This window comes from Tursiops truncatus, chromosome 1 (genome assembly GCF_011762595.2).
Source record: "Tursiops truncatus isolate mTurTru1 chromosome 1, mTurTru1.mat.Y, whole genome shotgun sequence".
In the NCBI taxonomy this organism is placed as follows: Eukaryota; Metazoa; Chordata; class Mammalia; order Artiodactyla; family Delphinidae; genus Tursiops; species Tursiops truncatus.
Window position 1 is genome coordinate 162595537 of NC_047034.1, and position 14506 is coordinate 162610042.

General features: G+C 55.5%; 2 protein-coding genes and 1 non-coding gene across 6 annotated transcripts; 2 read left to right on the forward strand and 1 right to left on the reverse strand.

The window, feature by feature from the left end:
- The first annotated feature begins 2889 nt into the window (after nucleotides 1–2889).
- CD164L2 (CD164 molecule like 2) lies at nucleotides 2890–6886 on the forward strand. Of its 4 annotated transcripts, none has more exons than XM_033840021.2 (6): nucleotides 2890–3083; nucleotides 3507–3674; nucleotides 3775–3846; nucleotides 4335–4379; nucleotides 5944–6088; nucleotides 6364–6562. In XM_033840021.2, the coding sequence occupies exons 1-6, from the start codon at nucleotides 2996–2998 to the stop codon at nucleotides 6380–6382; spliced, it is 537 nt and encodes a 178-aa protein (XP_033695912.1). In that variant the 5' UTR covers nucleotides 2890–2995; the 3' UTR covers nucleotides 6383–6562. The 4 variants fall into 4 exon arrangements, with proteins under 4 accessions (XP_033695912.1, XP_033695927.1, XP_033695919.1 ...); XM_033840028.2 differs by having other exon boundaries at nucleotides 2891–3083; nucleotides 6367–6562; XM_033840034.2 differs by lacking the exon at nucleotides 6364–6562 and adding an exon at nucleotides 6651–6886 and having other exon boundaries at nucleotides 2892–3083.
- A 3191-nt stretch (nucleotides 6887–10077) lies between these two features.
- Nucleotides 10078–14358, forward strand: FCN3 (ficolin 3). Its single transcript, XM_004332478.4, is given in 9 exon segments — nucleotides 10078–10094; nucleotides 10274–10485; nucleotides 10832–10880; nucleotides 11362–11387; nucleotides 11390–11480; nucleotides 12064–12073; nucleotides 12600–12729; nucleotides 12836–12964; nucleotides 13999–14358. Coding segments are annotated over 9 exon segments (906 nt in total). The 3' UTR covers nucleotides 14241–14358.
- Nucleotides 13454–13526, reverse strand: TRNAG-ACC (transfer RNA glycine (anticodon ACC)). The gene has a single exon. It is a non-coding gene; the product is annotated as a tRNA-Gly (tRNA).
- Nucleotides 14359–14506: the final 148 nt, after the last annotated feature.

Genomic DNA, 14506 nt, shown 5'->3' on the forward strand with positions numbered 1-14506 from the left:
CCAGATGGCTGTGAGGGCTCACCTCCAGGTAAGACTTCTTACCTCTTCTCCACCAATCTGCAGAATCCTATGGGCCTAGGCTCTGGAGGGAGGTGTGTGTGAGAGAGACACAGATACTGTCTACACAAGCTCCTTGTCCAAGCCCCAAGAATCTGGGCATCATCAGCGCACACATTCTTAGCACTGACTCATTCATTCAGCCAATATTCACTGACAGTTCCCCTGGGCTTGGGTTTGAGAGGGTGCTGCAGACAGAAAGATGATGTGGCCATATCCCTGCATTTTGAACATTCAATAAATATTTATTGAGCATATACTATTTGCCAGGCACCATTCTAGGCACAGAGGATACAGCAATGAACAAAAATCTCTGCCTTCTTCATGGAGCTTCCATTCTGATGGGGAGATGGACAATCTACGAATAAAAACTTAATATGATACTAAGTAGGGATCCCTTGAGGGTCTCACAGACCAGTGAGACAGGCAAACATGTACACAGTCACAAGATGGTACAGTATGGTTATTTGGTAATCACCTGCTTAGCTTTTATGTGTGCAGGGAGTTAACTACAGATGAAGATAAACATGGTCCCTGCCTTCCTGGAACTCACTTATAGCCTAAGAAACAAATGAGTAATTAATTATACAGTTGATACGTGTTCTGAAGGAACAAAAGGAGGCATGATGATGTAGAATAACCAGGAGACCTGTTTTAAGTAGGGAAGTCATGGAGCAGGTCAGTTGAAGAGAGGATAGAGGAGTTTCAAGGAGAGGGCACAGCAGGTACCAAGTCTTAGGAGGAAAAGAGTTGATGTGTTTGAGGAACAGAGAGGAGGCTAGTGTGTCTGGAGCCAAAGGAGCCATGGGGAGAGTAGGAGTTGAGCTCAGAGAGGTAGGCAGGGGGAAGATCATGCTAGTATTGGAGAGCAGTGAGCCATTGGTGGCTTAAACATGGGAATGGTACGATTTGACTTACATTTTCAAAGGATTGCTCTGGCTGCTGAGTGGGGAACAGACTGGAGGTGGGGAGCAGAAGCAGAAGCCCTACCAGGAGGCCACTGCAGTCACCAAGGCAAGATATGGTGAGGGGATGAGGGCTTCGGTGCGGGAAAGCAGATGGATTTGGATCCACCACCTGGGACAAGTGCCACAGCAGCTCAGCCTTGCTCCACGACAGTCACAGAGGGCTTCCTGCAGGCGGTGCCCATTTTGCATTGTCCTCAAGGATTAGTCTGCCAGACACATGTAGTCAGGAGAGGAGGAGGACCCTCCAGGAGAGAGAACAGCTATAGGATAAAGGCAAGGAGGTACAAAAGAGGGTGTGTGTTGGGGGAAAGGCTGTTCTATTTTCTCAGAGGGTAAGAAGATGTTGGGGTGAGCACAAGACTTCTAAAGACTTCTAGAGCCATGAATCACAGGGCTGTGAAGGCCAAGCTGAACTGAAAATTGTTTCATGGTTGAATCCATGTTTTCAGGACAGCCCTGCACTGTGAGGGCCGAGCTGGGAGGGTCCTGGAGGCTGAGAGGCAGTGTGAGGCCAGCAAAGGGATGATGAGGGAGCAGGACACAGGAGAGACGTAGAGGCAGAATCTGCAGGACTAAAGTCTGGGGGCTGAGACAGTGGGAGGGAGTGAGGATGAGACCATGGTTTCCAATCAGGTGCCGGGGGGAATGAAGGGGCCTCCCTGAGTGGGGAAGGGAGACCAGGCAGTTTCAGGGGCCTGAGGCACACTCAGGTAGAGGTGCCCAGGAAGCAGATGGACCCTCAGGAGGCATAGCAGAGGGGAGAGTAGCCTCTGACCTCACTGGATCCTGGGTCCACATCCTGGCCCCCCTCCTAACTGTGTGCCCTGAGCAAGTGATTTTACTAGAGGCCTGCAAACTGGAGATAACAAAACCCGTGCTTAGAGGGTAGTTGAGGACATCAGAAGAGAAGCTGCAAGTAAAACTGCTTAGTAGAATGTACATTCTGCTAGTAGTAAGTCGTTAATCGTTGTTAATTATGTATTATTAGTTACAGGTGTGGCAGCTGGGGAGCGAGCACTGGGCTGGAGATGGAGATATGGGACTCGTTGGCTTTCAGTTGGGAACTGATGGCAGAGTAATGGATGAGACGACCCCAGGAGAGGAGAAACAGAGCTCAGGACTGAACTGGGCCACCGGAGATGAAGAGGGGGAAGGAGGAAAAGGAGGAGTAGAGAAGGGGGAGAAGGAGAGGGGAGGGGTGGGGAAAGGGGAGAATGGAGGATGGGGAGAAGAGGAAGAGGAGGTGTATTCTAAGGAACCTGAGAAGTGGCTGCAGAGAGAGAAGAACCAGAAGAGGCAGAGGAAGGCTGTGGAAAGGCCCACTTGTCCCAGTAACAATGAGACCGCCGACTTGGCCAGAGGGGATGTGGTGGGTCAGAGGTAGACGCGGTGTGTTGAGGGGCAGAAGAGAGGAGGGTGCAACGAGTGAAGCGAGGTGGGCTGCCAGAGCCTGGAGGCCGATCCTCGCGGTCCTGGGGCCTGGCTGGAGGACGCCCTTGACGCAAGCCCGGAAGTCAGGAAAGTGACTTTGCTTCAAATCCAGATTTTGCCACTAACTCTGTGACCTCCGACTAGTCACTCACTTTTTCTGAGCCTCAGTTTCCTCACCTGTGAAGTAGGGATAATAGTGCAGCAGTTTTCGTGAAACTGAGGGTGGGGGAATCCAGCAACCTGTCCGGCTACCGGTCCTGGACTCCGCCCCCTTTTGCAGGAGCCCCGCCCCAGACCCCGAACCCCCGCCCCCACCAGGCCGCGCCCACTACCCACGCCCTACCTGACCCCGCCTCAGACCACAAAACCCCGCCCCACCTGGTGGCGTCACTGGCCCCCTCCCTGCCAGAGCCACGCCCACCTGGCCTCGCCCAGGTTGCCCGGGTCCCGCTCCCTACACCCCGGCGGAGCCGAGTCCAGAAGGGACGCGCCACACCAGCACTCCGCAGACCCCGACCCCCAGGCTCCGCCTCCGCGCCATGGCCGCGCCGGGACCCCGCGCCTTACGGGCTGCGCTCTGTGGCGGCTGCTGCTGCCTCCTCCTGTGTGCCCAGCTCGTTGTGGCTGGTAACGCGTGCCCTTCACCCTTCACCCAGCCGCCTGCCAGGAGCAGTCGGGGGTTGGGGGGGCGGGAGGGGAGTTTTCCACATGTGTGCGGGGCTCCTGGGGTGGGTAGAAGGGGACTCCAGCTGTGTGTGGATTCCTGTGTGTACGTGTAGGCGCCAGGTGTGAGGGAGCTTCAGGTGTATGGAAGTGAAGCGGCCCTAGGTGTATGGGGGGTTAGCTCCCGATGTATGCAAAGGGAGGGTGCTCTGGGTGAATGTCAGGGAGGTTGTTGGTGTGTGTAACCATGTGTTTGTGGAAACTGCAGATGGGCAGAGGGGCTTGGGGGATCCAGGTGAGTGTATGTGTGCAGAGGGTGAGATCCACCGAAGTGGGGAAGCGGGGCTGTAGCTTGGGTTCAAAGTGCTGCACCCATGCTACTCCCAGGTAAAGGAGCTCGAGGCTTTGGGCGGGGAGCCCTGCTCCGCATGAACATCTGGCCAGCTGTCCGAGGGGCCTGCAAACAGCTGAAGCTCTGTGAGCATTGTGTGGAGGGGAACAGAGCACACAACCTCACTGGCTGCGTGTGGGAGCAGTGTCAGCCGGAGGAGCCAGGTATGGAGTCAGGCCCTCCCCAAGTTTAGTGCCCCCAGTTATGAACACCAAGGCCTTGGCCCCACCCCCTAAACCTCTTCCCTGAACCTTCTCCCACCAGGACACTGTGTGGCCCAAGCTGAGGTGGTCAAGGAAGGTTGCTCTGTCTACAACCGCTCAGAGTCATGTCCAGGTAAGGGGGCTCCTGCTGGCCTAAGTCAAGTTGGAGGGAAGGGGCTGAGGTGTCCCCAGTCAGAGCCTGCCTCCAATATGGAATTGGCCTCTCCCAGAGAGTAGACTATGCCCACGAACACCGGGGTCCCGTTTCAGTTCTGCCTTTAGCTCACTGAGAAGTCCCTTCCCCTCTCTGGCCTGTTTCCTCCTCTGTAAATTGGTGCAGCCAGAGGATCTAGGACAAGCATGTAGAGAGGCTGGGGGAGCTAGCTCTTCTATTTTAAACCATAGTGAGGACTTTGGAAGTTCAGAAGGGAATGGGGGGAGGGCTTCTTGGAGGAGGTGGCATCAGAGATGACACTTAAAGGTAGAGTGGAAAGAGGGCACATCTGGTGGAAGGAACTGTGTGAACTAAGGCTTGAAAGTGTGTTGGGTGGGCCTGGGTTGGGGTCTTGATGGGAATTGGGGGTGGGGATCTGGATTATTATGGATTCCCTGTCTCTTCAGCTGTGCACCACCATCCCACTTATGAACCGAAGACCATCACAACAGGTAGGTACTACCTGGGGGAATGGGAGGTCTAGAGGTGCAGGGAAAGACAGAGCTGGGCTCAGGCACTGACGAGATCTGTGACCTCAGCCCTGTGATTTCTCCCTCTGAGCCTGTTTCCACATCTGTAAAGTGAGTTGGATAATACTTCACAAAGTTGCTGTGAGGATTTTATGAGAAGATGTATAGCACCTAGTTCAGTTTCTGATGCATAGAAGGTGATCGAGAAATGATGGTTCCCATCCCTTCTCTCAACACCAGAGAAATCAGGATGACCCCCTCTGGACCTACTTGGTGCTGAGGGTGTATGGCTCAGGTTGCCAAGGTGTCCTCAGTGACTACCTACTGCAACGTCCAGGCCCAGAGAGGGTCACCAAGCAGGTTCCTGGCAGAACAGAGGCAAGAACCCCACCCCTTGGTTCCCACTGCCCCTCAGGGCCTGGAGGTCAGCAGGCTTGGCAAGGATGGCTGAAGAGGCTCTTGGTTAATTAAAGCCAGAAACGTGATCTTAGGGGCTGAATTATTGATGGCTCAGCTCCCTCCGGCTTGAGCCCCAGATCAGTGTTGTACAGCTTATTTCTTCCCTCTTCTGCTCCTCTTTCCCCAGTGCCCTTCTCTGGGGCTCCCTGAGCTGCAGCTGGGACTACCCTTTGCCCTTCATATTCTCAGACCCCCCCCTTCCACAAGCTACTCCCTCTGGGACGTGGACCCAGCTCCCAACTGGGCCCCTTTCACTGCCCCAGAATGATCTTCCACCACCATCCCTGCCCTGCCCTGCTCTGGGCACCTGGCCCAGGGCCTGAAATTGAATCCCTGGTGGGAGTTGATGGCTAACGTGGCACAGCTGGGAGCCACCCAGACGTCCTGGCAACCGTGGGCCACAAAGCGGGGGCAGGGGAAAGGGTCAGGGGATGCTGTGTGAGTCTGGCTATGCCCTAACTGTGGGGTGACTTTGGACAGGCCTGGCACTCAGAGCCTGGCTTCTCCCTCTGACGTACGTCATCAAGTCTTCATTTGTCTACTTGGTAGGGTGTGGGCCTCCACTTCTTCCTCTGCTCCTTCCCTCCCTAAGCAAGGGCTCTGGCATTGGGTGACTCCAGGGTCTCAGGACTTAGGAGTCCTGAAAGGAGACCACAGCATCTGTATCTGGGCTTCAAACCCCAAGACCCAAGGCTGAGAGCGACTCTGAGCTGAAGCAGGTGTGGATGTCCAAGTTCTGGGTCCGTCCTCACCCTGTTGGGCCCCTGTGGAAGAGGGAGGCTGGCAGGGAGCTCAGTCACCATCTGGTCCCTGCAGTCAGGAGGCTCAGAGAGGGTGTAAGAGGCATCAAGCCACCGAGCAGCTCAGCAGCAGAGCCAGGGCCGAGCCAAGGCCCTGTCTCCCCAGCCAGGCACCGGCCCTCCCCACAGGCACCTGCCAGCCGCCCACGGGGTCTGGGTTGAACTTCTGAGCCTGCCGCCCAACGCTCCCATAGTGAGGCCTGGGGCCTCCAGATGACCTGTGCCGGGTATTGGGGTGGGGCTGGGCTCCTGGCCCACAGCGGCCTGCTGTGACCTCCTCCCTGCAGAGGGCCCTTCGGTCCCCGAGGCCCAGGGCCCTGGCTTTGACGGGGCCAGCTTCATTGGTGGCGTCGTGCTGGTACTGAGCCTGCAGACAGTGGCCTTCTTTGTCCTGCGCTTCCTCAAGGCCAAGGACAGCACCTACCAGACACTGTGAGTACCTGGCCCGCCGAGTCCCAGCTCACTGCCCACCCGCCCCCCTCTCTTGCCCCTCAGGTCCCTGTTAGCGCGGATGCGTTGTCTTCCCCATGGGGCAGCCTTAGGGGCGATGAGTCCCTCCCAACCTCCCCCATGTGAGCCACACCCCTTCTCCCTCCTCCAGCTGTGGGGTTCTCTCCGCTGGGTGTTGGCCGGGGCAGGACTCAGCCTGGGCCCGGCGTCTGCGAGCCCAACTGAGCCCACCTGTCTTTGTCCCCTCATGCTGCCAGCAGGGAGGAGAACCAGTAGGTGACAGCACAGGCAGCCTTCGGCCTGCAGCTCTGTGGCCACGGGCAGGAGCCTGGGCCCTGTGTGCGGTTTGGTTTTCCTCTGAGAAGGGGAGCTGCTCTGAGGCCCCCGTGTGCTGTGGCCCCATGTGTGCTGTGGGGCGGATCGCTGCAGACTCCATTAAAGTGTTTGCTCTTTTGACCACCGCCTGCTCTCTGAGGGTGGGTGTCCTTGGCCTGGCTGGGGTGGGGCCACTGCCCTGAGTGCCCTCTCTGTCTGGCCTCTGCAGAATCTGACCCCCTTCAGGCCTGGATTCCACACTCAGGGGAAAAAGGATGAAGAGGCTGCCCTCTTGACCCGCTTGTGGGCACTAGGGGTAGGAGAAACTGTGGTCACTAAATTCTGGCCCCTGTGGGCACCGAGCAGGCTCGGTGCCCAGTACCTGACATCCCCTCCTGTCTGGGCCTGGTACCTGCAGATGAGAGCATCCTTCAACCACCTCCTGTCTCATCCATCATCCCTGTGGGGCCCCCTGCCTGGTACTAGATCTGGAGCCTGCCTCCTCCCATCAACCTGGCCTGGACACTGCCCCCAAATAAAGGAGCTCTTTCCAGCACTGTGTTTTATGTCCCATGTCTTGGGCTGTGTGTGGATTGGATAGGGTGGGGGTATGGCCACTGTCCTCTCCTTAATGGAAATTCTGACTTGAACTGATACTGTCATCTTTTAAAATATTTTTGTTTGCGGGAATTCCCCTGGCGGTCCAGTGGTTAGGACTCAGCGCTCTTACTTCTGGGGCCGGGTTCAATCCCTGGTTGGGGAACTAAGATCCCACAAGCTGCATGGCACAGCCAAAACAAAAAATATTTTTATTTGTTACATGTGTTTAATCCCCTCCTCCACCACCTTATAGATAAGGGTGCAGAGACACAGAAAGGTAAGCACACCTGCTTAAGATCGCACAGAGTGGAATGGGGCAGGGCTGGGATTTGAATCCAGGTTTTTCTGACTCTAGGATGAGCAGAACTTCAGAACTCCTCTGCAGAGGCATCTCCAGGCTCTTTTGCCTTCTCAAGTTGGGTCTCTGCTCCGGTGCCAAGGTGGAGGTGCCCCCGGGATCCTCCACAGGGTACTTCTGGCCTTCCTTGAGCAGGCCCTTCTGGAAAGCTCCACCCGTGCCCACCTCCCCCTCTTTACCCCCCATCCCTGGGCCCAGAAGTCTTCCCTGACTAATAACATCTCCTATCAATGGGGTACTTGCTGGAAACCAGGCATGTGGCTGAGAGTCTAACAACAGTATCTGATTTAGTCCCATGACTGTCCTAGGAAGCTGAGACGCAATAGAGAGTCATGGGTGAAAGTTCAGTCTGTGGAGCCTGACTGCTCTGTGTGAATGGGAACAAGTTAATTGAACAGCTCTTGGCCTCAGTTTCCTCGTCTGTAAAGTTGGGTAACAGCGGTTCCATCTCTGTGGGATATGGGGAAGGTTCAGAGCAGGCGCATGTGCTCCGTCTGCTTCATTCCAGGGCATCCATCCACCCTACCAGCTGGGCAGCCTGTGGTCAGCCACCTGCACCTCTTCTTGCCCCAGGCCTAGTCTCCGTGCAGGGTCTCCAGCTGCAGCTGGAAGGGCTTTAGGGCCCCTGGGCTCCACAGGGAGTTCCAGCTACTATTTGGCCTCACAGAGGGCTCACCTGCCTAGGCATCGCACCACCATGGACAATGCCAAACACAGTCCACCTCCGTGTCCCTCCCCTCCATGCTCACTTCCATCAACACCCCCCTCCTTTCAGACATCAGCCTCCCTTTTAGCCTCCCCTCCAGCTCCTTACATCTGTGTTACCCAGCCTGCCTTGCTCTCTCTCCTTCAAGCCCCTGCACACGCAGTTTCTCCTGCCTGGGTCACCCTCCCTTGGCTTCTGCACCTAGCACTTAATCCTGGCTGGTATAATGCCCATTCCTCCCAGGCCAAGGGAGGAAATGCCCCTATATCTTTCTGGCTTTCCACCCAGTTAAGGAAATTTCTCTACAGAATGTTTTCTTTTTCAAAATTAGTAAATGCCGGGAATTCCCTGGCGGTCCAGTGGTTAGGGCTCCACACTTCCACTGCAGAGGGCACGGGCTTGATCCCTGTTTGGGGAACTAGGATCCCATAAGCCGTGTGTCCCCCCCCCCAAAAAAAGTAAGTGCCTGTAAGGAACAAGAGGACTACACAGAAGTTTATATAAAAAGCGAGAATCCCTCTCCCCCTGGTCCCACTCCCCAGAAATAACTATGCTTAACAGGATGTGTCAGACCTTCTTCTGTGAATTCACAGCACACATTTAGCGTTTTTAAAATACAAAGTGGGAGTGTGCTTTACATATTGTTCTGCAGTGTTGCCCCTTTTGTTACAGATCACACTTGCCCTATGACTTGTACAGGTGGTGATGATTTATTTGCCTGCATCCTCTCGATGTGCAGCTGGGTCATTTCCACTTTATCATAAACAGCATCATGGTAAAGGGGCTTGTCTGCAGATCTTGGCACACCTGTGGGAGAGAGTAGGGAGGACAGATTCCTAGAATTGGAATTGCAGAGTCTCAGCGTCCATCTCATGGATCCACCTTGTCTGGCAAACTTGGCCTCTACGTTCCCTACACCCTCTTGAACCTCAGCCTTCCCCACCCCCACAAGCACTGGGCCTGGAAAAAGGAGGCCCTCAGGGACCGTTTGATGAAGGAATGAATGAGTGAATGAATGAATGAGCCTTTCCTCTCCTCCCCTCCCCTATCACCGGAGGTCCCTCTCCAGCTCAGACCTCACCACTCACATCTGGACCAAGGCTGCTGCCTCTTCACTGGCCTCCCAGCCTCCATGCCTGCCCTGCACGGTCTGCCCATTCGATGGCCTATATTAGCAGCTGTTTTCTAGGCACTGCCAGGGGCTTCTCAGTGGACCTGAGGGTGGGCATGAAGTCACCTTGCTAAGGGGGTTGGGACATGGGCTTGGGCAAAATCTATGGCATATAAGTGCCAGAGAGAACACAAATCATGTCCTGTCTCTGGGCCCGTTTCTCCATTTTTATTCATTCATTTAACCAGCATTAACTGAGCACCTGCTATGTACCAGCCTGTAACCCAGGGCCAGTAATAACGACCATGAGGGGGGCTGTGTAACGATGGGAGGTAACGTACCGCACCCAGCATGACTCGTGGGGTGCAGTAGGTGCCCAACAGACGGTAGCAGCGGTCATTCCTGACACCGGTGACAAGGATCAAAGGATTCCTAGTGGAGATGGCATTAGGGCTGGACCTTCATGGATGGGCGGAGCTTCACAGGGGGAGAAGAGGAGGAGGCTTCCGGATGGAAGGCAAAGACTTAGCTAAAGTTCAAATGTAGAAAAACCCTATGTGAATCCCAAAGTCTGAAGAGATGGCTGCAGAGCCCTAGAGGCCAGGAGCAGAAGTTGGACACCATCCTGGTTGGAGCAGGCAGGGATTCTGCCCATTCTCTCCAGGGCTGAGGAAGGAAATGCCCCCACCTTCTGCTGGTTCCAGCCTGGGTGGGATGTCCCTGGGGAGGGACAACAGGAGGAAGTCTTGTTTCATGTCCTCACCAGCCTGGCCGCTTATAAACTGGCACCCTCCCTCAGGGGCTCCAGCAAGGTGGGCCCACTCTGGACCCCACTCTCCCTTTTGCTCCTCTTGTTTGGGGAGCCCGCCTGAGAAGCCAGGATGCCCCAGCTGCCCAGGTAGAGGCCTAGGGCGCCCCCCGTACCCATCTGCCCTCATTCCCTCCCTAGGTATGCTTCTCCCAGCCAGGCTCACTAGCCTCAAGGAGCAGTGTGGGAGTTTGATAATCTGGACTCTGCACAAAAACATATGCAAATAGATGCAAATGGTGAAAAACCTTGCCAGCTCCGGAGGCCAGAGTCCTGACAGCTAGAATCTGGGGGGTGAAAACAGAAGTGCAGAGGGGTCTGGGAGACAAATGCCCACTCCCCCCATGCCCATCCTGTGCCCACCCAGCCCCATGTCTCCCTGCAGAACCCAGGGAACTGGAAGCCAGCAAAGTTGTCCTCCTGCCCAGTTGTCCTGGAGCCCCAGGAAGTCCTGGGGAGAAGGGAGCGCCAGGTCCTCAAGGTGAGAGATGCCGTGGAGCAGGCAGGGACCTGGGGCAAGCTGGGGAGGACGGGGTGCAGCAGTTACAGCCTGTGCTGAGAGCCCATGACAAAAGGGCAAGGAACCTACTGCGTGCCAGGCTCCAGGTCGGATGCCCAGCATCCGAAGATTGATCCTGTGAGGTAGGTGGTACCATCCCCATTTTGCTAGGGGGAAAGTGAGGCTCAGAGAGGATAAGCAGTTTGCCCACATTCACAGAGCCAGGAAAGGCTGCAGCTGGGATTTGATTTCTGGCTCCAAATCCCTCGTTGCTTTTTGGCCCCTGACACGGGGTGGGATGTAATGCATCTCTGCCTTGGGATTTCAGGGCAACTTGGACCACCAGGCAAGATGGGCCCCAAGGGTGAGCCTGGTGAGTATGTGCGGCCAGAGGTCTCCTCGTCTTTCTTTGCTCTGTCCCTGCCTCTGCTTGGCTGCCGTTCAGGAATTGGCTATGATTTCTCTCCTGCAGAGGGGGTGGAAGGCTGGGAGGAGTGGGGAGAATTAGAAGGGCCTGGGCACCCTCCCCTCTGGTAGTTAATGGGCATTCCCTTGGAGGTACTCAGACCTCAAGAGCCAACACTCATCTTTCCCTGGGGAAGGAGATTCAGCGAACCTGCTCCGGGGCCAGGAGAGTGAGGCTGCCTTCACAGGAGCCAGGCACTTGGAGTCAGTTGGTGCTGGGGTGTTGGTGGACCCCAGGTGTCACCCAGCGCACCTTGGAACCCCTCTTCAGGGGTCCAAAGGAATCAAGAGGGCTCTTGGGTCCCACACTTGGCCTGTTCCATTGCCTGTGAGGGGGGTGGAGGGTGGGGAATAACTTGGGGGCCCCCCTCAGTCCATCTCCCCTTCCCCAAGCCCCAGGAGCTGCCAGGAGCTGCTGAGCTGGGTGCCACCTTGAGCAGCTGGTACCATCTGTGCCTACCCGAGGGCCGAGGCTTCCCAGTCTTTTGTGACGTGGACATCACAAACGGGGGGCTGGCTGGTGAGCGAGTGTCCGGGAGAGAAGGGACTCAGAAGTCAGGCCCAGTGGGCACTTCTTCCCCTTGGCCCCTAGGGGGAGCCAGAGCCTACCAGAGCCAAGGCATCCCTTAAGCGTAACTCACTACGGAATGAAGTCTGAGAAGGCTTCACAGAGGAGATGCCATTTGAAAGGGCCTTGAAGGCTGTGTAGAAGTTCTCGAGATAGATGAGGTGCAGAAGGGCATTCCAGGTAGGGGGAAAGACAAATGTAAGGAGGCAGGAGAGTACAAGAGGGTGTGGGGGGACTGTATGAATCAGCTGAGAGCAGGTGGAGTGGTTGGCTGAGGTCTACTGCTGTGGGTCAAGAATGGACTGAGGGCCCCTGAAAAGACCAGTTCACAGAGGGCACTGAATGACCCACTGAGGAGTGTGGAGGGCAGTGGGGAGCCGTGGAAGAGTTTTAAGCAGAGGAGGGACCAGGTCAGACATGTTTTAGAAAGAAGACTCAGGCTACACTCTGGCAGGTGCATTGAGTGGGGACCAGACTGCAGGTAGGGACACAGGTTAGGACAACTGCAGGGGTCGGGGCAGGAGAAGAGGGTGGGCAGTGGCAACAATGGAAGTAGAGGCTCTTAGACGGAAAGATATTTAGGAGAGAAACTCTGCAGGGCCTGGGGTCTGCTTGGCTTGAAGAGGAAAGTGGGCTTGGGAGGGAGCATCAGCGTAAGGCTGGGTGGGCCTCTGGAGGTGACTTCTCTGCTCTAATATCTTGGTTCTTATGATAGTAAATTAAAACAGGTTATTTTGAATCTGACCCCCAACTGGACTGACCGTCTCCCGAGGACAGGGACGATGTTTCTCTCATTTCATTTCCCCCAGGGCTTTCGAGGCTGCAGTGTGAAGTTGAGAGTCAGTAAAAGGTAATAAGTGTGTGTAGAGCTCATCAGCATATTCACAGGCAAGGCTCACTTGGACTCACACTTTATCAACAAGCCCCCAGTCCAAAGAGGGGGTGCCTGTCCACCTACCCCCCACAGTGCATCCATTCTCAGCTGCCTCTGCCCCCTGCTTCTCCTCATCCCATGCTCAGCCTGGAGTAATGGCTGCCGTGCTAGGCTTCTCTGCCTCCCTAGCTATTCCAGCGGTGACAGGATGGTTCCGTGGATTTCGTCTGCTCTTGGTCCTCCTACAAAGCAGATCTTGGGAGCCAGGAGTCTGAATTCTGGCTAGATAATGAGAATTTGCCCCAGCTTACTCTCCAGAGTAGGTTCTCAGTAGGGTCCAGGGAGCTGGAGGGGCATTTCCCTGGCATTCTGACTTCCCACCTGGGATCTGAGGATTCCTCCATCTCTGCCTCCCTGTCCCCCAGGTACCTGGGACCTGCGGGTGGAGGTGGAGGACTTTAAAGGCAACCGCACCTTTGCTCACTGTGGGGCCTCTTTGGGGAGGCAGGTCACTACCCAGCTAGTGCTGGGCAGGTTCTCAGAGGGCACTGCAGGTGAGCGAGCCTACAGTGGGGCCCTGGAGTAGGCAAAGAAGGTGAGGGAGGCTGGGTTCTTTCCCAGGGCTGCCACGGCCTCCATGAATGACCCAGGACAGCTCCTTCCCCTCTGTGGGCCTCAGTTTGCTCATCTGAAAAATGGCAGTTGTGAGACAGGGTGGTGTAGGAGTGAAGAAGCTGGGCTCTGGAGGCAAACAATCCTGAGTTTAAAAGTCCAGCTCTGTCATTTACTAACTATGTGACCTTGGGCAAGTCCCTTCTGGGTCAGAGCCTCAGTTTCCTCCCCTGTAAAATGGGTAAGGAGGCAGGGAGGGAGGGTGTGGGAGACTCTGAGGCTCTGTTGAGTGTTAGCATTATCTGCCTTTTTTAAAAAAATACTTATTCATTCATTTATTTATTTAGGCTCTGCCAGTTCTTAGTTGTGGCATGTGGGATCTTCATTGCCGCGTGCGGGATCTTTAGTTGCGGCATGCATGTGGGATCTAGTTCCCTGACCAGAAATCGAACCTGGGCCCCCTGCATTGGTAGTGTGGAGTCTTAACCACTGGACCACCAGGGAAGTCCCCAGCATTATATGCTTTGGAAGAGGAACCAGAGAAGGCTTTTTTCAAAGAAACACCAACTGTTAAGGAGAAATCTGAAAGAGGGAAGTGGTTATGAGGAGGTGCCTCAGGAGAGCCCCCTTTCCTGCCCAGGCATCTGAGAAATCCCTCCCAGCTCTCCCTGGCACAGATGCTCAGGCTGCAGATGGGAGCTGGGAGGAGACAAAGGAGCAAGAGGGAAGCTGAGGATTCTGGGAGGGGAAAAGGTAGGGGGAGGAGCCAGTGGCTTTGGAGCCACAGTCCTGAGCTCAAGTCCCAGTGCCCCTGTGTAGCCTTGGGCAAACACCCTGGCTCCTTGGCACTGCTGTTTTCTCATGGGGGCTGAAAACATCCACCTCACCATTGCTCTGAGGCTCCTGTGAGATCATCTCTCCAAGGGTGCCAGGCATGGTGCCGGCACCTAGGTGCCTCTCATCCCCTTCCTGCCAGGGGACACCCTGAGCTTCCACGGCAGGAAGCCCTTTACCACCTATGACACCAACCATGATACAAACGAGAGCAACTGCGAGGTGACTGTCCGTGGTGCCTGGTGTTTCAGATCCTGCTATCAGTCCAATCTCAACGGGCGCCACTGGATGTCCGAAGCCTCTGCCCGTAACTATGACATTGACTGTGCCTCAGACTGTGGCGTGGGCCACCCTTACCACAGGGTTCACATAATGCTTTGCTAGGGCATCCTGGCAACAAGCAGGGTTATCTCATCTCTCCCGTACAGTTTCTGGACCCTCGGCTACCCCTCCCCATTGCTAACCATCTTTGCTCCTCTGTCCACGTTAAAAAAAAAAATCACTTTAACCCTTTCCTGGCTTGCAGACCTCTTCCAGTTATTGGGAAAAACTCACAAGGGCAGAGCAGGGCACAGGTTTCAGTTCCATTCAAGGAAGATATTCCCTCCAGTCAGGAAGACGGACGAATCGGCCTCAAAAGGTAGTGAGGC